Source organism: Tinamus guttatus, unplaced genomic scaffold (assembly GCF_059628265.1).
Source record: "Tinamus guttatus ecotype Peru unplaced genomic scaffold, ASM5962826v1 Tinamus_guttatus_pri_ptg000089l, whole genome shotgun sequence".
Taxonomy (NCBI): Eukaryota; Metazoa; Chordata; class Aves; order Tinamiformes; family Tinamidae; genus Tinamus; species Tinamus guttatus.
In genome coordinates this window covers 3,862,025-3,885,816 of record NW_028288623.1, presented here as the reverse complement: position 1 = coordinate 3,885,816, position 23,792 = coordinate 3,862,025, and the positions used below count along the sequence as shown (strand labels likewise).

Below are 23,792 nucleotides of genomic sequence, written 5' to 3'. Positions count from 1 at the left end.
CTGGCCTGCTCCCACAGCCTGCATTTGTACCTGCAGGGGAGATGGGCCACGGTGCCCTTGAGCCCAGTGGCAGGTGGCACCCAAAAATGCCATCCCAATGCACACAAGAAAACGCTCTGATTCCTACTGCTTGTTTTCTAGGCATCCAAATCCTTCTGTTCAAACTGGAGAGGTCAAGCTGGCACCTTGCCCAGGAAAGCTGTGTTTGGGTGAACTCCCGCAGCACTCCCTGCACACTACCCTCCAGTTTTGAGGAGGATGGTGGAAGCCACGCTCAGAGGCTGCGAGTTCACAGCTGAGGAGGTGTGTGGGGAACTCCCAGGAGCAGCACGGACGCAGGTACTGCCTCTCCAGCCCCGTGTCGCTCCTCATATTGTGCTGGAGCTGAAGCAGAGAGGGCAACTGCACTAGAGCATTAGGGAAATGCAAGTGCCTCCATCACCAAGGAGGCCAAGCGCGTCTCCATCACAGCGACAGCAGAGCCACAGAGCCGGGGGGCTCACCAGCCTTTCCCCGTGTATCTGTCCTATGCCAGATTGCAGACTGGCCAAACACTGAAAACCACGCTAAAAGCAGCCAAGAAAGACGGAGCCTTAAAACAGCAAAGCCCCAGTGCTTGGCCTCAGCTGCTCTGGGGAGCTGGTGCACGTCCTCAAACCTGCCAGGGACCTTCCTCCTGCCACAAAAGGGCCCTAGTAGGGCAATACAGAGATCCGCACAGTCCCTGACCAGCAGGAGTGAAGAGCCATGCTGATTCCATTGGGAATGAGGCTCAGACCCACAACTCCACACACAGCATCCTGAAGCCTGCCCAGCACAGCCTCTGCCCCCGTGGCTGTGCTGCGAAGGACAGGAGGAACTGGATGGGGGCCTAGCAAAGTGTCCAGTGGAGACCACCCGTGGGGAGATGGAGTCCAGCAACGATATCTCACAAGGATCACAGGGAAGAGCCTATGGGGACTCTGGTATCACTCCCATGTGCAAGGGAGACAAGACTTCATCTCTGCCTGCTGCAACAGGCCTTGTGTGATGGAGCCCATCCACGGCAGGGAACGTGATGGAGGAAGAACAAAGCAGGGACACACAAAGAGCCAGGCTGCAAATCCCAATACCCACTGTCCTAATAAATAGAGTTCTAGCCCAGCCTGGAGCAGAGCTCTGCTGCCTCCATGTCTTCCAGGACCAGGCCAAGATTTAGGGAGGGCTGGGCCACACTCACAGCTCTGCCAGTGCCATCCTCTTCTTGTCCTGCCCGAGCTGGCCTGGGCTAAGGCACGCTGAGCACTACACAGCTGTCTCCTGGTCCTCCCGCTGGATCATCTGGTAGTGCTGTCGGTTCTCGAGGTAGGCAGCCAAGTCGGGGTCGTTGGCCTTCTCAGCCCTGTGCTTGGGAGTGTCCCCCTGCAACGAGGAGGCAGCGGGTCAGAGCACTGGGTTGCCCTGCAGAGCTCTCGGCACCCAAGGGCTCCCTTCCCCTGTATTCCCCTTTGGGGAAGGTGGCTCCAGGAGGGCCTGCAGTCCTCAGAGCCAAGCCCCAAGGTGGGCAATGTGCTAAGGGGGCCGGTAGCAAAATCATGCTCCAAAGGAGCCCATCTGTGCTGAGAATGGAAAGAGTCCCCTGAAGGGAGAGCTGCCCCTCATGCGGGCCGGCACAGAGAGCAGCCCTTGTCTCTCCAGCCTGCCCACCACACCAAAAGCAGACAAAGGTCAGTCCCTGTGACCTGCTGCTTCTCCCGCACTGCCGAGGCAGGCGGGAGAGGGTGAGGAATGAGGAGTATGTCTGGGGAATGCCCGGGAATACCAACCCCCCTCCCCGCTCGCAGCCTCTCTAGCGCTCCCGCTCCCAGTGGAGGATCACATTTCACCAGCTTATTGCAGCCATCTGGACTGTGTCCACTAATGAACTCCCGCACTCCATAAAAAGCAAATCTGTTAACAGCTCTCAGCTACGTCTCCTCTCCCCCTTCCCTCCTCCTGCTCTTCGTTGCTCCAAGTTGAGTGCCCAGGATCTGTGGTGCTGAACGAACCCTTGGCCAAGGAAATCTGGCTCTCTGCCGGTGCCATTGCAAAGCAGCCCGAGGGAAGGCAGGGCTTGTCCAGCTCACCTCGTGGTGCCCAGCAGGGCCAGGGTGGCTGCAGCGTGGCCCAAGTGCCTCCAGGACAACCCACAGCTGTATTTTTCGATCGCAAACAATGGTCAGATGTGGCGACTCCCCCATTAGTGGGCACAACCATGGACAAAATCCTGAGCCCACCCGCACACACTCGCCACAAAGGCGGAGCGATGCCAAAAACGCACACAGCTCCCCCGTGCCACCAGGTAGGCTGTGGGGACAGGGCTGCCACTTGCGGTCTCCCTTCTCTCTCATGCTCACTCACACAGGTAACTCCTACCTAGGGTCATCTCCATTTGCACACCAAGGTATGCATTCACCAAGAACCTTCCTCTTCCTCACACACCACAGCCTGGCCTTGCCACAGCATCCCTGTACAGACCTCCCCTCATCCCCTCACACACAGGTCGTGGGGACAGAGACTGTTCTGTGCTTCACCGCCGCAGCTCTCCTCAGGGGCCCCCCTCTCCGTATCCACTGAATCCAAGAACTTATTTAACAGAGCGGGTGGGGGGCCGGGGACAAGGGATGGAGTTGAGTTTCTTTTTAGTCCGCCCACAGAAGCCCTGATGTGACGCTGCCTGCCCAGATCCGCAGCCTGAAACTAGAGCTCCCGGGGCCCCTCTGCCTGGCCAGGCTGATGCACGCTACCTGATAAGACCCAGCCCCCCCGACACTGTGGGATACAGGGCCAGGCTTTTCCAAACTCATGCCCCAGCTGCACTACAGGTCTGACACAGGGCTCCTCCAGCGGGGATTTCTAGCGAGGTTAGTTCTTGCCTGTGCAGGCAAGCTGTAACCTGGGGCCTGTGCAAGGTCAGCGCAGAAGAGCAGACAGGTCCCCAGACAGCTACAAAGCCAGACATGCAGTTACACAGGCACGTGCAAGCCCCATTCCCTGGGGGAGTCTGTCATTCCTGAACTAGGCTCCCTTTTGCGCTGGCAGGTTAGGGGCCATTCATCTGCTTCAGGCAGATGCTTCAGCAGAGACCTGAGCTCCTGCCACAAAGAGCCTCTGTTCTACGGGCGCAGAGCGGCTGTGCTTCTGGAGCTGCCCTCTCCTCCTGGCTCTGCACAGGGCCTTCTTCACCTGGGCATTGCCTTCTCTTCCTGCGGCTGCTGGCTGAGTCTCCAGGCAAACTAGCTCTGCTCTGCAGCTGCGCAAGGCCTCTAGTCTTGGCCAGGAACAAGGCGGACTGATGGGGAGCCAGAGATTGTCTGTGTGACATCTCCCTGGCAGCTGGCACAGGGGTGGCTCATTGTCTGAGACCTTGGAGCTCTACCAGTCCCAGCAAATGGAGATCCTCAGTCAGGCTCCTTCCCAGTGTCCCAGACCTATAGACTTAACCTTCTTGGTCTGTCACCTCATCTCCTCCACTACAGCCCATCAGCTAGGATCCTCTGCCAGACTGACATGGCCACATCCCCTCCACTGCATGTCAACTCTGGGAACCTCGTGTACCAAAACACAGCTTCAGCTCCTTTCCTACAACTCCTCTTGTGGGAGCTGGCACAAACCCCTGACACCAAGGCACATCTCAATTAATTCGGCATGTGACTGAAAGCGCCCCGGCTGCCTGCAAATGGTCTCTGTGGGCCTGGTTCACCCGAAGAGCTCCCAGGCCTCCCATCCCAGCTCCATACCAGGGAGAGCGGGGGGAGCCTTGCAGCTGGGAAGGAACTTGTCAGCAAGACTGTCCTTGCTGTGACCTCAGAGGGTGGAAAGGGGGGAGAGAGAGATGAGACATTCCAGCCCCTCGCTTCTAATTTAATAAAACAACACACAGAGAAGCAAGGAGGAGAGGGATTTAACCCTTTATGCAGCTTGGGATCAGGCTGAGCGGGTGGGCGCTACTGGGTGAGCATTTACATTTCACATCAACTCACCAGGAATCATAAATGCCTCCTCTTCTCCTAGGCCTGCACATCTTTTCCACATACATAAGGCCATAAGCTGGCAAAAACTCAAGCCAAAGATTTGTTTTCTGTTCCTCTGTGGACCTAGTAAGGTACTACTCCCCCCAACCCCATGGAAAGGCCCTTTTCCAGCCCTCCCGCCATCACCTGCAGGTCTGTCTTCATGAGCGAAGCCCCGGCCTCCACAATGTAGTGGCAGATAGTGCGCTGGCGTAAGGCTGCAGCCTGGTGCAAACTGGTTTCGCCACTGAGGAGAAGAAAGCAGGACACGTGTGACATGCTGAGCAGGGACATGCAGTGCGCAGAGACAGCAGCGAGGGACTGCTCAGGGCCTCATGAAAGAGCTCGCAGGGAGCTGCAGCTTGTGCAGCAACATCTGCTCCCAGCCCCGACAGTCTTAGACTGAGAAGGGGGCATTCAGTCCAAGAATGGGCAGGAAATGAGGGATGGTAATTACAGCAAGGGCAAGTGTGTTTGAAAAAAAAAAAAAAAAAAGGCAAGCCAACAAGCCTGGTCACCTTACAGAGGGTCAACAGGTAACACAAATCACTCAACAACTTACTTCTCTTCTTCTGCAGCATCCAGGATATCTGAAGGGGCTGGACAGAGAAATACAATGCAGGACAAGTGAGACTAGGCTGCAGGACAGAAATTTCCACCCATGCTATCTGAAGAGGTCCTGTCTCCCAGCCAAAGCATTCAGGTGAGCAACTGCATCCCTGTCTCACAGAGGAGATCAGGGAAGAAGAGTTGCTTGTGGACACTATTACAGGGAAATATCGAAATAAAAACAAAGCAGCCTGCATTTCGGTGGGAGCTGCCATGATTTCCTATTCCAGCAGACAGATGCTAGGGAAAGCCTGTGCTAGCCCTAGAGGGAGGATGTAGCAAACCCAGAAGGACTGGGGTCTGTCCTCAAGAGCATCCTCTCCAAGCAGATGGTCAGGCTCCGTTGCCAGCCTCTCTTGCCAAGGGGGGCCCTTTGCTCCCAGCAGGATGGTCCCAGCTCACCATTCTCAATGATGTATTTGACAATATCCTTGCTCCCTGACTTGACGGCGTGATGGAGGACGGTCTGGCCTGAGGAATCTCGCACCATCAGGTCTCTCCCAGCCCGGTGCAGCTCCTGGAACTACAAGATTTACAAAGAGTCCTGGATGAGTTTCCTTTCTCAGCTCACCTCTAATCCCAAAGCCCCTGAACTCACATTGGCAGGGCTTGCCACATGCCCGAAAGGCATCTGAACCAGCCCTGGCCCCACTAGTGCCCAGAGCCAGCCCCAGCTGCACTGCACATCACATGGTAGCAGCACTTACCTGGCTGAAGTTGCCATTCTTGGCAGCTTCTATCAGAAGGTCATCTGCAAAAAAGGGAGATGGGTCAGGGTCAGAAAAGCCAAGCTGCAGTGCTGTTTGTCTACCTGGGGAGCCAAGAGCTGGGGGACTCAAAGCAGTCAGCTGAGCTGCTCTAGGCGCTGCCTCCCAGCTCTCAGGGCAAATGGGAGCCAGGCTGGTTTTACATGGCTGCTTGATCTTCAGCTATGTGAGGAACAAGCTGTTTTGGGAAGGCAGGGGACACCCAGGTGGAGTTGCAGCCAGGCCTCAGCCCTGGTGAAGCAGGGGTATGCGAGAGGAGTTGCCTCTACCCAAGGCGGGATGACTGCGATGGAAGTGGAGAGCAGATTTGTGAGAAGTCAGTGAGCAGCCAAGAGGCCTCTCACTAGCGACTCACTCACACTTCCAGGCACTGGGATCTGCTCAAGCTCCAGGAAACTCTTTACATTTGCTCAGAGAGGCCCCTGACCTTGTGCTCTCACCTCCTGAGCTCCTGCTGGTGCCTGGCAGTGACACCTTTTCCCCTCCCCAATCCAGGGAACAGCACATGGCTCTGCAGGTCGGGAATTAACCTCCCTCTGCCACGTCATTTCCTGCCCTCCTCATACAGCACTGAAAAGCAAGGAAAGTGCTTTGATTGACTGGTCTGCAAATCACAGTCACATCTCTCCTTGCCCACCTCCAGGGTCACCCTGTCCCACCTACACACCAGCAGCAGGGCCTGGAAACTCCACTCCATTCTTGTGACACATCTCAGAGACAGGACAGGCAAAAAAAAAAAAAAAAAAAAACGTGGTGGGGACCCAAAATAACTTGACACCAGAAGAAGCACAACAGCCTGGGAGTCTGATAGAGCTGCTAGATACCTGCAGTACAGACAGAAGAACTCACCTTTAGGAGGGAGGCAGAGCCCAGCTTCAGGGCTGGAAGGCAAAAAGAAGAGGCATAACTAACCCTGTCAACACATCCCCCAGAAGGGCATGCAGTAGGGAGAGAAATGGCTCTGGAGAAGCCTATCTGCCATGCTCCTCCAGCAGACTAAAAGAAAGGCATGCAAAGGACCGAGCCACCTTTTGGCCATACCATCTTTTTCCTCGATCTTGGTTCTCTTTCATCCTCACTTCCATTTCTACCTCTATTCTGAGCTCCAGTGCTCACCCATACCCAAGGCTGCCATGATTTGGGCCTACAGAGACCCACGCCCTCTGCCCTGCAGACCAAGCCCTGGAGCTTCACCCCGTGTTTGAATCACCTGGTGACACTCCACTACTTTCTGGCAGGGAGCCAAGCAGATAGGAAGGCATCCGATCCCTGGCCTAAACTCACCACTGGAATTGCACTTGCTTCCTGGGGACCCCTCCGTAACCTGTCCTGAGAACTGCAACTGTGAAGCCAGGCCCCAGCTCTCTCACTCCTGCCCTCCCCATCACTCTTGAGGCCCAGCACTCTGTTACCCCTCACTTCAGCTCACAACACGCAATCTCACCCAGGGGCTGGAGAGGAGGGTGGAGAAGAGGAAGAGGAGGGGAATGCAAAATGGTGCCCAGTGGGAGTGGAGGATGAGTCAACGAGGTCAGGCATGGCAGGAGAGGTGCCCGCATTCTGGGTGATCACCAGCTCCGGGTCCAGCACATAGAGCTCGTCCTGAGAGATCTCCGTCACGTAGTTGAGGTGCTCCTGGAAGGCACAAGTCAGCTTCTTCAGAAGCAAGACCTGCTTCTGCATAGCTCCATTTCCCATCCCTTCATGTTCCATGCTTTGTAGCCAGCCCACTAACTCTCCAAGGTGATGGTGGCTCAGAGTCATGGGCCCTATGCCTGGGCAGCCCCATCAACAACACTAAGGCTGATGTGAAGCGGGGAGGGGGGAAGCATGCTGTGGAGCCCACGGAGCCAGAGACAGTGAAAAGAATGGAGCTGGATCCCCCCTCATCCATGCCCAGGAAACTTGTAATGACCAGTGTCTATCTGCCAGCTTCCAAGGTCGTGGTCATGCACGCTTTTGCTATATCACTCTTCCCCGGTCTTCACACCCAGACTAGCACAAATCCTACCCCTGCTCCTCATCAGGACTTTGGTCTCTCACCAAATTCTTGCCAATGCCCAAAGCTCATCCTAACGATGCTTGGAAAATAATCACCACCTGGCCAGGTTGAAAGGAGACCTCTCCTGCATCCTTGTCTCCTGCCCTGGGTAGGACTCTGCAGGCAGCTTCCAACCCAGCCCCTGTGCTCCCACCCACTCTCTCTCCCATTTCAAAGGGGACCGGGAGGTGCTGGGGCAGGCCCTGGGCTAGGCAGCACTAGCGACCTCAGGGATTGTCCCATCTCCACCAGGCAGGGCAGCAGCAACACAAGGCAGGTCCTCCTGCCCCAGTGCCAAGGGGAGCACTCGGTGGCAGGGCAGCGTGGGGCGAGACCTGGGCATCCCTGTGGCTGAGCCAACATGACAAGTCTGACCCGTCAGGACATGCAGAAGCAGTTGGAAGCAGGGGGAAGACACCACAGTTGGAGGATGAGGCCACACTCACCTGTGCACGATCTATCCTATAAAAACGATCGGCTGTGGTTGCTGTAAAAGAGACACAGAGAAACAGGGTGATTTTTGAGTAGGACAAGGAAGATGGCCACTTTCTACACTGAGTGGTAATAAACTATTAAGCCGTTTCTTGTCCTGCCCAAAGGCCACAGCAAAGCAAAGAGCAACCTGCTACCAGAGCAGGTCTGCTCGGACCCTGCTACTCTCTGCCTTGTGCCTACAGACAACCATATCCCTATGCAACAAGTCTTTGCTTCTCATCCCCTGGGGGCCTTTCTGGGGACTTTCAGGTGCTTTGGTGTTGCAGCTGTAACACAACACTACACAAAACGGATCAAGCTCATGGTTGCACACTGCACATCTCAGAACATCCCTAGACTGAGTGAGGAAGTACTCTGATTCAACATGATGCACATTATTATGGTGCACAGAGAAAGATGAGCACTAAGCGAGGCTGACAGAATGGGGAGCACAGCCTCTCCATGCTCTGGCTTTTCTATGTAACAACCCACAGACCTCCAAGAGGCCAAGTCAGAACTTATAACTGCTGGTCACAACAAAACACACAACATCCAGTAGATCCAAGTTCCTATTTCCTAGGACAGGAGGAGAGCTTCACATTAGCATCCAGCCTGCTGTTCGCAGCCCACTGTTCAGGTGCACCTCTCCACTTACCCCTCTTCCTAAGAGGAGAAATCCCCATGCCAGGAGAGGAATTCCTTCAACAGCAACGAGCCAAGTGGCTGTGCTGGAACCAGACCCACACAGCTAACACTCCTAGGGGAACAAGGAGAATCTGGGGACTTGCCAGCATTACCTGAGGAGGACAGGACAAGCAAAGGCAGAGTGGCAGGATAAACAGCCACCCCGGTATGGTGGCATTTTTTTCTCATGCCCCTTTGCTGCTGTGCCTATCCCAGACAGGTTCCGAAGGGACCCCTGAGGGTCTGGGGAACTCTCTCCACAAACAGATCAGGAATGGGGATGGCTGTGACACAAGCCAGAGCAGATTATAGGAGTGAAAGGCTGCCATTTATCCTGCCCCAGCTGGAGATTTACGGCCATGGATCTGCAGATGAAGGACTGTAATTCAGTCACGTTAATGAGTCCACGCTGTCTTGAATGAGGCTCTGGCTTTTTTCCTGATTCATTTTCCTGAGCTCAGAACCTGCTGCTGGGAGACTGGCTTGAGGAAGGAAAGCAGTTCTGGTAGTGTCACCTGGGAGCAGTAATCCCAGCAGCTCCACAAGCATGGATGAAAGCCCGAAGCAGAAGCTGCACCTTTTCTGCCCAGCCCAAGGCTTGCCAGGCCTACCATGGCTGTGCCTGTCTTCCCCCCCAGGATCTCAACACACATCTGAGACCTGGGGTCTCAGCAGAAATGCAGCATCTCTGTTGAGGGGAGGGAAAAGGCCGGTTTTCCCTGCTGATCTTCTATGATCCCTGGATCATAAGCCTCGTGCTCCAAAAGGCCTTAAGCAGGACAGTTGTCAGCTGCAAAGATGGGCCAGCTCAGCATGGTGCCCCCTGCCTCCTCTCTTGGCTGCTTCTGCGTGTTTGGGGACTTGCTCCAGCATTGTTAAGACAGCACAAAAGCCTCCTCTGCCCTAAGCTGCGAGAGAATCCCAGGGAGCCACAGAGAGGTCAGTGGGGAAAAAAAATATATATACATATAAATATACACACACACACTCACACCCTAAAATAAAGCTTAGTAAGAGCAGCAGTGCCAACCTGGAGGCTTTGGGAACAAAGTGATGGCCATGGTCACTTTTCTTGTCTGGCTACCAGGTACCCTCCTGGTGAGGGAAGGCAAAGGAAGAGCAGAAAGCTGTTTTCAAGAGGGGAGGAGGAGCACAGCGCCTGGTCCAGCCAGGCAGTCCAGCTGGGGACCTGTCTCTTCCCCCTGCACTGGCACCCACCTTGGAGGCTTTCCTTACAGCTTCAGCATTTACTGGAGCATGAGAGCCCCCTGCCTGTATGACACAGGACAGCAACCAGAGTCTCAAAGGAGCCCTGACACTGCACAGCTGCAGCTGAGTGGAGGCAGGTGACCAGCAGATACCACTCGAGGGCCTTAGGCAGGAGCACAGCTAGTGCCTGGGTCACAGAACTGGCCAGCTTAGCTGCAGAGATCCCAAACATCCCTGAGTCCTAAATCTCAAACAGTTCTCACCGGCTTTTCACTGTGAGACTGTCTCCTGGTCCCCGAATTCGCACAGAGTCAGCATCAAGAGGGAAACGATACTCACAGTCCAGGAAGCACCACTTGGGGGACAGCTTTTGGGATGACAGAGTCTTTGGTTTGGCTCCATCCCCTTCCTGCACAGAAAGGATAGTCAAGTTATGTCTCCTGGCTTCTCTGCCTCTCACCAAGCTGTCCCTCCTGCTCTGGGAGGTCCCTGCAGACTCCAAGGGCTGCAGGTGCTTAGACAGAAAGAAATTTTGAACACAGGCACAACATATGGTGACAGGGAGCAGCACGGGACACTTCTGAGCTGACATGCACCAACTCACTGGAGAGGTGCCACAAGATGAGCCCACAATACCAGCATGGTGCACATGACAGATGGGCCTGGTGGGGGGACAGAGGCCATACACACCTGAAAGAGCAGGCACCGTAAAGCAGAGGGCTGTGGAGAGAAGTCCTGCAGAAAGGCAAGGAAGGTGTGCCGTTACAGGGCTTGGCTGGTCACTCCCTTCCCTCTCTGTCCCATAGGGGCTTCCTCTGTCCCCTTATAGAAGACAGGGCAGGCAGTTCCCTCACTTTACACGCTGCCAGATTGAGGTCCCAGCCTTGCTTTGCTCTGGAGCCAGAGCACAGCGTTTGCTCAAGGAGAGAGAAGTGAAATACGAGGTAACCCAGGCACACCAGTCTCAACATGCAGCTTTAGAGGCATCTGCCAGATTGATGCCACACAAAAAAAGAATACTACCCTCTGAGTCCAAGAGTCTCCTAGCCTCCTGTCTGGGTAGGTCTCCCCACCAGCTCCCTGGGCATATGTAAAACAGAATATGGGAGAGGAGAGCAGGCAGAGCAAGAAGCAGGTGCCAGTGAGCTGGCCGGGCAGCGGCTCCATAACTCAGCTCTGCAGGAGGCTGCACATGTGTGGAATGGGACTTCCTCAGCCTCCAGAGCCAGTCAGCTGTGGGCTGAGTGTGATCCCTTAAACCTTCTGAGATGGAATGGATTCTGCAGCAGGACTTACTGAGGGCTCAGAAGGTACCGCTCACCAGAGCTAGTGTTACACAGCCCACATCTAGGTCAAGGACATGCACTGCACCAGTACACTGGCAGGAGCACAAAAGTTCATACTTGCAAATGGAGAGATTTAGAGGAGGGAATTTGGCACCCAGAGAGGGGCAGAGCAGTGCCTGGAAACTGAAGGCACTGAAGTGCCTGGCTGAAGGATGCATAGTGCAGCAAACAGAGGAGACACCTCCCCAAACATGTGGGATGCAACAGGCCCTTGTGGAATAGGTGCTGGCTTTCCACTGCCCAGCAATTTTTTCTGGGCCAAGGGTACAGGGTAAGAAGAACGATTCTGAAAAAGAAGCTGTCAGTCAGAGGAAGATCAACAGACCAATCAGTTCCGGATACTGCCTCTACCATGAGTGGAAGGCAAATGGTGAGTGCTATCAGAAGCAGGAACATGTATGGGTGTGTGCAGGTCATTGGAGAGGCCTAGAAATCCCTCCCTGAGCCTCTTCATCCTTGGCATCCAGTTGTGACAACCTCCCATATGGCACCTCACCTCCTGCAGCCTCTCAATCTGGGTCCGGCACAACTCCAGGTCACTGTCTCCTGGAACCACAATGATTCCCAGCGGCACAGCTGTAGGAGAGGACAAAGACAACTGAGTGAGCAGCCCATGCCTGAGTCCCAACACCTCTTACAGCCCAGCTGAGGGCTGGGCTTGGCGACAGCGGCTCCCATGGCTACTCAGCTGGCCACTCACAGGCTTCCTTGAGCTTTTCCTTATCGTAGTGCAGTGTCTCATAGTCACGCATGCCGATTCGGCTGACGCGGATTCGCAACCGCTCCGGCACTGGCTGCTGGCTGAACATAGAGGGAAAAGGAAAAAGGAAGATATCAAAAAGTGACAGTCAATTTTCTTCCTATTACCATCCTTGTTACAAAGGAGGGAGGAAGGCAAGACTGGTATCATAGAATCATAGAATGCTTAAGGTTGGAAGGGACCTCTAGAGGTCATCTAGTCCAACCTCTCTGCACATGCAGGGTCACCTAGAGCATGCGGCACAGGACTGCATCTAAATGGGTTTTGAAGATCTCCAGAGAAGGAGACTCTACAACCTCTCTAGGCAGCCTGTTTCAGTGCTCTGTCACCCACACTGTTAAGAAATTTTTCCTTAAGTTCCTGTGGAACTTTTGATATTTCAGTTTGTGGCCATTACCTCTAGTTCTGTTGGTGGCCACCAGTGAAAAGAGGCCAGCACCATCCTCCTCAAAGCTATGAGGTCATAGCTCAAAGGTATGAGGTGCTGCCATCAGCAGCATTAGAGTTTGGCCGTATTTCTGTGACCTAATCCCTTCCCAATCCCTCCCATGGATCAAAATGCCCCTTTGCTTTGGGAAGGAGGTGGTAGGCTGGTCTGAGGAACCTACTCGTTGAGCAGAGGCATGGAGTTGCGCCGCTTGGTCTTCTGCACCATGTTGGCCTGGTTGCGCAGGGAAATGTGGATGCAGGAGGCTGCCAGCTTGCAGGGCTCCCCATCTACCTGCATGGGGATGGCCTTGGACGTGGTGAGAACCACCTGCCGGCACTGGCACAAGCGCTCCCCATGGCCACCCACCTGCAAGGCAGCCTGTAAAGGAACCAGAGTGAGAACAGAGCAAAGATTGAGGAGTGGACAGGGAGAACACGCAGTGTCAGACAGATGCCACAAATCAGCTGAGTTGCCAGAGTTTTAAACCTCTTTTCAGTGAAAAAGGATCCACAGAGACCAATGCACAACAGCATCTTGTCTAAACTCTTAGAGAACAGATACTGCCAGACGTGCCAGCCCCGTAACTCCTCAGTAGAGGGGGACCAGAGGCATTGGATGACTCTTGGCCAACGGGAACAGTCGTTCCCTGGTTGCTCGCAACCCCCAGCAGCAGCACACACTCACCAGGGACGTCATGGTGAAGCCAATGACCTCAATACAGCCATCATCATGGCGCTGGGGCTCGAACTCATGGTGCTCCCCGGGGTTGCCCCAGGGCATGGTGCCTGCACAGTATCTGTGGAGGAACAGTGGGTGATGCAGAGAGCCCCCACCTCCAATTCTATGAGGATCTCATAGATGAGGGTGAGGAACCTGGCACAAAAGTGTGGGTCCTGTGGCTACTCACCTGGGAATGTTGAGGAAGACCAAGCACTGGGGCTTCAGGTCTTGGATCTTGGAGGTCAGGTCTGTCCCATCACACTGAAGACAACAAAGGTATACTCAGGCCACTGTAATGGAGGAGTCTCGCTCACATTCCCCACCTGGAAGGAAACGGGCTCCCCTTCTGCTCCTCCAACCCAAAGTATCCATCCTTCAACCAAAGGGAAGCCAATGCCTCAAGGAACTCATCCTCACTCCTTGTCCAAGATATTCAGCAGAGTGAAAAGGACAACTCCTCTCCTGCTCCACAATGCACCCCCACCCCTGGCCCTGAGCACTGTTTCATACTCACAACCAACTTGACATGTTTCGCTAAATCTTTGGAGCTCCCCGTGAGGAAGTCAGAGAAAGCTGTCTGCCAAAGAAATAAACATAATTTGCATTCAGAGTCTCCCCAGACAGCCATGAAAACTGCCACACAGACCTCTAGACCTCAGTGCAAAGAGGGGCAAATCACGTCACTGTCCAACGACAGAAGGCATCTTCTCTCCCCCTCTTAGAACAACCTGACCAACTCCTCTTGTCATTTTTCCCACCAAAATTCTTTGGGGCATCTCGTAGTTTCAATAACATAGTCCAGAATTCCTCACCTGTCCACAACTTGTATTAGAGAAGAGCTGGCAAGGCTGGACTTCTCCAGTAAGACTGGAGTCACAAGAGAGAAGTTAAACGTCAAGCTGTGAGGAAGTATGATAAAACAGGACTGATGGGACCTCATTTACAGATACCAAGAGAGACTGCATGGCCTATGTTACACAGATCCTAGAATCTGTCTTCTCTGGGTTTAACTGTACAGAGAGGAGATGCAGACAGGAGAGATGTGATGTAGTGCAGAGCAGCACTTGTCCTTGAAGACAGCACAAAGCAGCTAATCACTTAACCACCTGGGCAGAAAGGTGCACCAGGACATGTGTGTGCGCGCATGCACGCGTGTGCATGGACATGAAGACCCAAAGCTCTGGAAGTGAGATGCAGGAGGGTGGCGTAACTAGCCAGGAGGCTAGAATTGGCCTGAGGTGTAAAATAAAACACCAAAGTAATTTGGGGACTACGTATACAGAGGCTTCCTTTTTCACAGCAGTAGGGACATTCTGCCTCCCCTCAGCTCCAGGGAGGTCCTGCTTGGATGACTGTCCATGAGAACATGAACAATAGTGGAAGGAGATCAAGAGAGTGACTGTATTGCAGGTCAGGGAGCAAGCTGTACCACCAGCAGCATTCACTGTCAAAAAGCAGCTGCAGCTGCCAGTACTGTAGCCTTTTTGTAGCACCTCACCAGCTTCAGCAGGACAGTTCAGCTTGGGCGCACATAAAAGCACATTTAAGTCAGAGAAGTGACTTAAGGGTGTGGATAGGATGTAGTGGAGCCACGCTTGTGTGTTTAAGTTAAGGCTATTATGAATGCATGCCCTGCTCAGCACTTGAATACTCTCCATGTACTCACCCCAGCATAGAACATTTTATTCCGAAACCGGCTGTTGAATTTCTCTGGATTTGCCTCTAGAGAAAGGAGAAAAAAATTCAGGTCATTTGCCTGCATGTGGAAATATTTCACTTTCCTGCTCTCCCTTGAACTGCGCTCTCCAGCCAGTCTCAGCCTGAACACAGGCCACAGCTCTCTTCCCTTGTGGAAACCCATCTCCCCTTCTAAAGCCTCCACTCGCTCCTCAGATTTTCTGGTCAGTTCTCCTTGTCTGTATTCCTACAGCTGAAGAGAATTTTACTAGCCCACCTCTGAGTCATCCCATCACATTTTGCCTTGGATCTGCCACCCCCGCCACATACCTCGGGATTCGTGAAACTCCAGTGTCACCCGTGCATCAAAGCCAAGGCTGAAGTAGTTATTAAAAACATCCAAAGGAAGCTGAAATGGAAAGAAGGGGTAAGACTGGTGCTTGCAGGATGAGGTTGACACTGTGCAGCCATGGCAAAAGACAGGTCATCTCACAGCAGAGCCAAGTACTGCACTCTTGAGGCTGAGGGAGTGAGGGCTGCCTTTTTCCCAGGGAAGGCAGTCTGAAATGACAGACTGGCCTGTTCTGTCACTTGAGTTCAGTGGCCTTGTGGCAGTTGCGCAAGCTCCTGGACAGGAGATGGAGTATCCAGCCACAGGGACCAAGAGAATATGGGAATGCAGCATCCCACTCACGCCCTGCTTGGCAGAGGTGCAGCAGATAAGCCAGCAGAGGCATCGGACACCTGGTCAGTATGTCCAGGTGAAGAGCACTCTAAGGGAACACACTCTGTTCCCTGAGATACTTTCAGCCATCCATAGCATCAGCTATCTGCTAAAGAAACAGTTTCGGAGGGAACTGGGCTTATAACTTCTGCAAGTTGTCATTAAAAATCCTTTATGGATGCTCAGGTCTGACCATTACATGCCTTACCCCACAATGACAAAGTGAATGAGAACCATGAGGAGAAAATAGAACTGAAGCAGGGAGTAGACAAGGGCAACCCTCTGCTGTACCCTGAGGTGCTGCGGCTGCCTGAACCTAAGATGCACAGCACAGAGCCCCAGAGAAGGGAACAAACACAGCAAGAAGCATCTCACCTTGTCTGCAGCTGCCTCATCCTTCTCCTCAGGGTTTGCGTCAGGGTTTGGTTCCACATGGAGGTTCCAGCGATCGAGCTGCACAATGTTCCCATCTTCCACGTGTGATAGGATCTTGGACAGAGGTTCATCTGTGTAACCCTGGTGATAAAGAAAACTTGTTGAGTGCCCATTTGCTTCCTGCAGAGATGCCCCAGAGATGGTGGACCTTAGGCAAGCATGCCAAAGAAAAGGATGAGGAAAATTCTCAGTTCTGCTTGAATAAACAACTAATTGGAACTTTGAATTTAAAACAATATACTTTCCTTCCAAAAATCAGCCAAATAAAAATTAAGTTTGTGTTAACGCTTGTGTTAATGTCCTAATATCAGATACAATATTACAATTCAGAATAATTCAAATCACAGAAGAGCTTATTTGTTGGTCAATATTTAGGAAAAGTCAAAACACCAGTTGCTGCAAATCCCCATCTCTGTCTCAGTAACTTGAGTTGAAGCACACAGTCCACTTCTGTCATCAGTGGGCGCTTTGATGGCAGCAGAAGTCACTTACTCCACCCCAGTTCAGTGTTCTGGCCAAGTCATTCCCTGTCCCCAAAGGTAAGATGGCCACTGGAGGAGGTGGGTTGAGGCGTAACTGGTCGAGAATGGAGAGTATCCAGCCCACCTATTTAAGCAAGAGAGCACAAAGAAACAACTGGTTACTTCAGAGCCAGGGAGCAAGTGAAGGTGAGTCAGAACACCAGCTATGGTCAAAGGGGAGGAGACTGCGGTCCTCTTAGCCACTACAGAAGCTGTTCACATCCTTTTATGCTCTAAGGGGGTCCCAGTAACCTTGGGGGCCCAACGCCCCTTACAGAACTACAAATTCAGATGTGACGCACAGTTAGCACCTGCTGAAGCAGCATACAGTGCAGGGATGGAGGGCACAGCTGTCTAGTGTTGGGAACTGTATCGCAGACACAGTAAGTACATTTTGCGCTGTTCTGGATCACAGCGAGGGCTGCTGCCAGCACTGAAAAGGCCTGAGGCAGAGGGCCCTGTAGCCTGAAAGGGTCCAGGACACTCACCGTGCCGTCTCCCCCGCACGCCAGGATCCGTAGGTTGTGGACCTTCCGGTACAGCTCCAGTCTGCAAGCAGGGAGAGCAGGTGAGGAGGGGAGAGAACAAGCACTGAGGCTGCAGCCCGGGAGAGGTGTTACTGAGTGGCTGAAGAGTTCCTGACCCGCACAGGAGGTGGTTTTCACAAAGCCATGCTTGGCTACCTCTCAGCACCTCAGCAGTTCAGTCCTGGCCAGCCATAGTGACTTTGCCTTCACTGCTGCTTGTTGAAATAGAGCAATAGAGCAGAGTATTTACATTCCTAGTACACAGTGGTATATTGAAGCACAGCAAGCATATAAAATTTGTGTGCCATTAATGGAACATTATGAACTAGATTTGGGAATATCATTCTGCATCTTAGTTTTTAGCCATTAGCTATAAAATTACACCATCTCTCCTGACAGAAACACTGAAAGGCCAGGACTGTCTGCAGGCAGTCCTAATGAAGCCTCTCAAATCCTGAACTTGCTTTGAGTGCCTCTTTGCACAAAGAATCTACAGAGCATCAGGCCTCTGCTAGCTGCAGAAAGAGGAGGGGGAGGAAACTCTGAAGCAGGGATGGGGGCAGAATGGGGCTCCCCCCATCAATACTCACGCCTCCTTGGGTCCACCCTGGCTGAGGTCAAAAACTTGACGTGGGTTAAGATACCACATGAAGGACTGGATGATCTTGGCTCCCTAGAGGGATAAAAAAAAGACTTCAAGGAACAGCAAGATCCTCATGGACAGAGAAAAGAAGGCATCTGGTCTAAGGGGAAGGCAGTGACAACACTGTTCTGGGGCACCTGGGCAAACTCAGGGCTGGGTGGGAAGTATTATGTAGCCAACTGGTATTGCAGCAGAGATGTTATGCGGAGCTCTCAGCAGCTGAATTGCAAAGCCCCCACAGAGCTGCCTTCTTAGGGAGATTCAGAACAAGGATGTACCTGATTACCACCGCTCTTGGGGTTCACAAACACCAGCAAGGGCTTCATGAGAGGAGCTGGCATAGGCTTGATGACGAAGGGTTTCCACCTCCCTTCCTGCAGAAGGCACAACAGGTCCATCAACAAGCTTGGGGAAATGCAAACACACCCTCAGGTGAACCTTAATGTCACACAGGTTGGGAGCAGGAGGTGTCGAGGGAAAGTGCCAGGCACTCTGTAAGCCTTAAATCCTAAAACTTGCCCTGACAGAAGGCAAAACTCACCTCCCAGCCTCTCATACCTCTGTTGCATCTACTGAGATCTTCCATGGCTCCCATGGTTCCTCCTTGACCCAACATCCCTCCACTGTAGGGCTCTTTAGCCCTACAGCTCACCCCAGACCGTGCTAAGTGTCCTTGCTTCCTGATCTTTACTGCCCAGACTTTTCACCCCCGCAGCACCCAGTCCCATCATGTCTGACCTCAGCCCCCTTTTTGCTGGATTTCCGTTTGAATGATGCTCTCTTCTTCTTCTTACTAGACTTCAGTGGATTCTAGAGAGAGAAGGGAAAAAAATGAGTCAAATCCCAAAACTTTGTCAGGAACTGCTGAGAAAGGAGTCATGAATAAACCATGAGAGCTGAAGTGACTTACCTGGGGCCGTCGGACCCGCAGAATCCAGGTGGGAGGAACGACAACAGCAGCGTGAGCCCCTAGTGAGCAGGGCTCTTCGATGTGTTGCAGCATGAAACATGACACTTTGCTGTGATACTGCAGAGAGAGAGAGAGAGAAGGGAGAGAGACAGAGAAAAAAAAATCAGCAGCTCAATTCGCTAGGGATTGCCGCCTTTTCCTCCCCCAGGCTTCTCCACGCCAGTTCAAGGATTGCTGTGGGAAATGATGCATGAGTTTTGTAATAAGAAGGCTTCCCCTGAGAGGCTCTGAGAAGAAAGTGTCTCATGGAAACTCCCAGCTACTACAGCAGAGCCTCTCCCAGTAAAAGGAGCTGTAAGGGCATGCTGCAGAGAACAAGCCTGCGGAGCTCCCAGTAGAAAGCAGAGGTCATAGATGCAGAACAGATTGGTTAAGATATTAGATGGGGGCTTTGCTTACCGCTTGCTTGCACCAGGAACAGCTGATAGCTACAATCTCTTTACTGTGGAAGGCAAACTTCTGCTGGAAACCCTGTGGAGGGAAAGATAACAGCCTTGGGGAACTCCCTCACAGCTCTCTACCATTGAACAGGACTTCTCCACTGCCATAAGAGACATCACTAAACAGAATATGTCTGCAATCAGAGTGCTTTGGGTCCCCTTCTGACAGCCTCAATCACCACTAGAGCACTGTGCTCTGCAGTAGTGTCCTCAACTGCCCAGAGAAAGTATGTCAGGAAGGAAGTCCTCTCCAGGTAATTTGAGCCCAGGGGAAGAACAACTCTATGCAAGAACCCCCAAACTATGGTGGTTATCTACTGCTTCACTCCCTGTCCCTGTGCAAAACAGGACGTGAGTCTGGAATTTGCTACAGCCTCTTCCTGTCTGACAGAAATAGTTATCTCACATTTCCAGCTCTGTTACCCTCCCTAGTCTGACCTTAGCTTTCCTTCAGCCTGAGCCAGAAACAAGACACCTCCTCACCTTGCCACACTGCCGGCATTTCCCTTCCTGCCGTCGTCGGTGCACCCAGTGATGCCGGACAACTGTAGGCTATGGAGAAAAGAAAAGAAAAAAAAAATGATGAGCCCTTAACGTGAAAGAATGCAGGCATAGGTATAAGGTATGGACATGTCTTGCTCATCACTTCAGACCCAACCCTGACAGCCTGGATCCCGCATTCAGGGAGAGGCACAAGGCTGTTCAGAGGCACCTTCTCTCCAGCTGCAGGCATGAGAAGGGCTCATTTTGGGTACAGGCTGGTGCCTGATGGGCAAATGTGGAAGCACAATAACATGGCAGGCTGATCCCTGAACACTGCGGAAGGTAAGGAAGCTTACACTGAAGTACTGCATTTCCTATATCCTCCCCTCTTCTTTCAGCCATGAACCTGCAAGGAAGGCTGTATGAGAGTATACAGCAGGAGAAGCAACGAAAGAAGGAGCGTTTTTAGTGCTCCATCTTATCAGATCACACTGGTGTTTCTGAACAAGCTGTCCTGAATTTGAGTACTCTTTCTCCTATTGTGTTTCTTGTGCCAGCACAAGCACAGTGTGGGTGCAGCAGCTGTGCTGCCAGTGGCCCTTGACTGAACCATCAATACCCACTCCAGAGCATTGTGTGGGCTGCTCCAGTTCCACAGGTGGAGGGTAAAACATGAAAGATACTTTCATCAGAGAAGAGAGGGCCCCTGCAAACAGTCACAGAGGACAGTCCTGGCTAGACTGAGGGGGACATGGAGAGTTTAGACTGAGAAGGACACAAACACCAGACCCCAAGAATGAAGAGTTAAAGGATGCATCTTGGAGTACCTGTGGCACTACAGACAGGGTTAAGGGGATGCACAGAGTGAACCAGTACTGCCCCCTTCCAAGCTGCAGCAGTCCTGGGGAACTGCTGCTTGCCAGAGCATCCGTTATTTGCTTGGGTGAAAAACTCTCCCAGGAAACACTGCTTGCATGCTTCCCCCATGCAGATACAGGAGCTTTTGAACACGCAAACTGGCAGGTTATCTATCTTTTTCTGTCTGTGATTTCTCCACTTGTAACATTCAGCCTGAGCTGCTGCCTTGCAAAGAAGCATTCCTTTAAAACGCGCCACATTTTGGCACCAGAAGACAGCACAGTGCCTGCCCTTTGACAGGCAACATGTGATAGGACCTGGGGCCTCCACCACCAAACTGGGAAGACACGGGCAGAGTCTCAGGCACATCTCTCACCTCCCGAACGTTCCGGGATCCCGACTCCCTGAAGGAAGGCTTGCAGCGGAAATTTATCTGTGGATTGAACACACATGAGAAGAATCAGTGAAACCCAAAGAAAACCTATTGGAGATTATTTTGCTACGGCAGGCCCAGAACCTCTGAATATGTTCAGTAGCTGTCTGTGAAACCCACCATATGCCTCTCTTCATAACTAAAATGAGGTCTTGGGTGCTAATCACGTTGCTAGACACTTCTTTCAGAATCGTCTCCTTAAAAAAAGCTCTTTTTGCAATGACAATAGTCAGACCCAATCTTCTTGGAGTTCACAACAAGTCTCAGAACAAGAACTGCCCATGAAGAGGCTTCTACAACTTTGGGAGACAAAAAAGAGGGCTTTAATAGTCTTTACTCACTTTTTCTAGCTGTTCTATGCAGGGTGTATGCACTATAATCTTGCAGGCCGCACACTTACGCCTGGAGAGTGGTTTTTGCTGGAGGATGAGAAAAAAAGGGGAGAAAAATATCCATGTGAATAGCAGTGAACAGACTGGCAAGCTCATTCCACCTCCCCCACACCTTTTCCTTGCATTTTTCAGGATGTAAAATAAGCCCTATAGGAAAGTTAAATACCACACACGCTTCTTGCAAGTACAGCGATCTAAGAATGTGCCTAGAGCAGATGCTCTCCAGTCTGCAGCAGAGCAGGAAGATGCTCTCCCACTGCATAATAATCAACCCTTGGCCTCTTTTGACCCTGCCTGAGTGCATTACAAAAGGTGGTTGGGAAGGCACTTGTGGAGCACTGGCTTAGTTATTTGCAGTTATACCAAAGGGCTTTCCAACTCCTCAGATAGGATTCAGTCTGCAAGCAGGGAGAGCCTTGCTCTCCCTTGCTGCGGCATCCTCATAAAAAAAAATCACCCAGGGCAGTCCTGCAGATGGGGTCAGGGATGGGTCTCCATTGCTCATTTTCCCCCTCTACTGAAAGATCTTCCCAAAAAATTTGGAATCGGATTCTCCCTCTGAGAGCTCGTGATCCCAAAGCCCCACGAAATGTCCCCTGCGCTCTGCTGGCCACCTTGTGCCAGGCCCCCAGTACGAGTTCAGAGGCAGCATTGGCTCAGGCTGCCTTCCCCACAGCAGCAGAAAGAGCACAGTGTCCCCTGCCAGCCCCAAGCCCCCCGCGCTCCCCGCAGCGCCCGGCGGGAGCGGGGCCTTCGCAGGCTCTCCGCTGGGTGGCAGCACAGGCCGCCCCACGGAGCTTGCCAGGGGGCAGGAGTGACCCCGGAGGACTTACCAGCAGCTTCGCCATACAGTTCTGCTCCCCAACGTAGCAGAAATCCCCAGAGGCATTGGTCTCGAACCAGATGTGCTCCCCATAGACTGCAGTCTCCTGAAAGGCACAAGCCAATGCAGCGTTTCTCTGAGAGCAACCCCAAAACAATTACCTGGTCTCCTAAAATGCTTTGTGCTAGAGGCAAGAAAGCTTGATTTGGGGATGGCAGGGGGAGGAAGGGGTGGCAGACGTAGGTAGGGAGACAATATGCACAGAACAACCAGGGCAAACACCTGGAGAGAGGAGACCTCACAAAGCTGCTGCCTCTGCCCACCACACTGGAAATGACAGCTCCCCAGGAAACCAACCCTCCTCTCAGACCCTAGGGAAACAGCTACAGTCTAGTCACAAATGTCCCATATATTGACTGCTCCTGTTGCCTCCTCAGGACAGACACCTCGCAAATCCGATGCTGGAGTCTCTTCTAAAACAGCCTCTGTTCTTTGACTTATAGGGGCCACTTAAAACCTGCCCAGCTTTGTCTCAGAAGAAGGAGAGTGGGAGCAGAGCCTGGCACCCATAAGGCAAGGAGAGCTCCATGCCCCGCAGATTCCATTTGCCAGAAGAGACAGAAACTAAGTAGCTGTGCCACCCTTCTAGGCAAGTAGCTGTGCCCGCACAGCCTCTCCTTGCAGCATCAAGGGCTGCTGCCAGCAGTACAGATGGTGGCAACAGCAGAGGCCACAAATGTATCAAAGCCTAAGTCACCTGGGAAGCCTCAGCCTGGGAAGAACCTGCTGCTTCTTGGCCCAAAGCCCGTCCCACGTGATGTCCAGCAAAACACAATGCAACTTACGCTCCAGTCCACAGTGCTGCGTATCTGCCTCTCCGAATCGCTCCTCAGGGCTAGTGCAGGGTTTGGCGGGGCTACCATGTGCTGGAGGCTGGACTTGGCAATAGCTTTTCTGGAAGACACAGGAGGGCTGGCTATTAGATCAAGAGAGGAGGAATGCATGCAAAGCACAGCTTTCCTCTGGAATAGATACTGGAGAAGAAAACCATCCTTAGAACCAAGCAGCAGAAATGTAGCAAGTGCCGCAGGATCGCTGCCTGAGAAACATCCATCCCTCAGCAAGTCAGGCCCTGTGGGATACAGGAGTGCTGGCCACGTTGCTGACATGTCATCCTACATCCGGCAAGATGGACTCAACCTGCTGGGTCAAAGCCTTCAGGGATGACGAGCCACTGCATGACAGCCTGGCATAACCCACCAGCAGGCTCCACCATGCTGTGGTGCTGGGGCTGCCTGTGCAGGGGCAGCCCAGAGCCTCTGTCCCACGGGGCTGCCCCATAGCTCTGCCCCGTAGCTCCCACACACAAGAGTACCTGAGAGCCTGGAGCACTGTCAGAGTTTGGCTGAAGCAAAGCAGCTGCTTGTTTGGAGCTAGGGAGCTGGTGAGCTTCCCCCAGGTATGTCAGGGTGGAAGAAGGACTGTGGGTCTAGTCAATTGGAGAAGGTGGAACAGCCATTGCTAGCCCAGAAAGAGCCCTGGCATCTCTCCTCATTGCTGGGCTGGGAAAAGGCAAGGAACAGGAGTGTGAGCTGGAAGGGGATGTGAGGCAAGCTCCAGAAGGCTGGGTGAGAGCATCACACAGGCAGAGAAAGCTCTCGGTCCTCAGGGACCTGCAGAGGAGACTCTGGCTCCTTGCTCTCCTCTGGGCACACAAGCAGCACTACAAAGACCCTGGCAGCAGCAGGAGGCCAAAACAGTGAGGCCTGGCACACCTTGGCCTCTAGCCAAGCTC

General features: G+C 52.9%; 1 protein-coding gene across 2 annotated transcripts in view; it reads right to left on the bottom strand.

The window, feature by feature from the left end:
* Positions 1-1,082: 1,082 nt before the first annotated feature.
* Positions 1,083-23,792, bottom strand: part of DGKZ (diacylglycerol kinase zeta) — a 48,067-nt gene continuing 25,357 nt past the window's right edge. The window contains exons 2-32 of one of the 2 annotated variants that reach the window (XM_088520508.1): positions 22,843-22,951; positions 22,008-22,103; positions 21,124-21,201; positions 20,726-20,782; positions 19,492-19,560; positions 18,968-19,039; positions 18,509-18,625; positions 18,337-18,408; positions 17,877-17,972; positions 17,546-17,628; positions 16,917-16,977; positions 16,400-16,513; positions 15,848-15,988; positions 15,079-15,157; positions 14,738-14,793; positions 13,586-13,648; positions 13,259-13,332; positions 13,036-13,147; positions 12,530-12,729; positions 11,862-11,962; positions 11,658-11,737; positions 10,506-10,550; positions 10,155-10,224; positions 7,895-7,935; positions 6,852-7,042; positions 6,257-6,288; positions 5,348-5,391; positions 5,043-5,163; positions 4,594-4,630; positions 4,179-4,278; positions 1,083-1,401 (exon numbers count right to left, since the gene is read on the bottom strand). In XM_088520508.1, coding sequence (XP_088376634.1) covers positions 1,285-1,401; positions 4,179-4,278; positions 4,594-4,630; positions 5,043-5,163; positions 5,348-5,391; positions 6,257-6,288; positions 6,852-7,042; positions 7,895-7,935; positions 10,155-10,224; positions 10,506-10,550; positions 11,658-11,737; positions 11,862-11,962; positions 12,530-12,729; positions 13,036-13,147; positions 13,259-13,332; positions 13,586-13,648; positions 14,738-14,793; positions 15,079-15,157; positions 15,848-15,988; positions 16,400-16,513; positions 16,917-16,977; positions 17,546-17,628; positions 17,877-17,972; positions 18,337-18,408; positions 18,509-18,625; positions 18,968-19,039; positions 19,492-19,560; positions 20,726-20,782; positions 21,124-21,201; positions 22,008-22,103; positions 22,843-22,951 — 2,728 coding nt within the window. In that variant the 3' untranslated portion in view covers positions 1,083-1,284. The remainder of the gene's footprint in view (positions 1,402-4,178; positions 4,279-4,593; positions 4,631-5,042; positions 5,164-5,347; positions 5,392-6,256; positions 6,289-6,851; positions 7,043-7,894; positions 7,936-10,154; positions 10,225-10,505; positions 10,551-11,657; positions 11,738-11,861; positions 11,963-12,529; positions 12,730-13,035; positions 13,148-13,258; positions 13,333-13,585; positions 13,649-14,737; positions 14,794-15,078; positions 15,158-15,847; positions 15,989-16,399; positions 16,514-16,916; positions 16,978-17,545; positions 17,629-17,876; positions 17,973-18,336; positions 18,409-18,508; positions 18,626-18,967; positions 19,040-19,491; positions 19,561-20,725; positions 20,783-21,123; positions 21,202-22,007; positions 22,104-22,842; positions 22,952-23,792) is intronic. The other variant, XM_088520509.1, reaches the window with a different exon arrangement.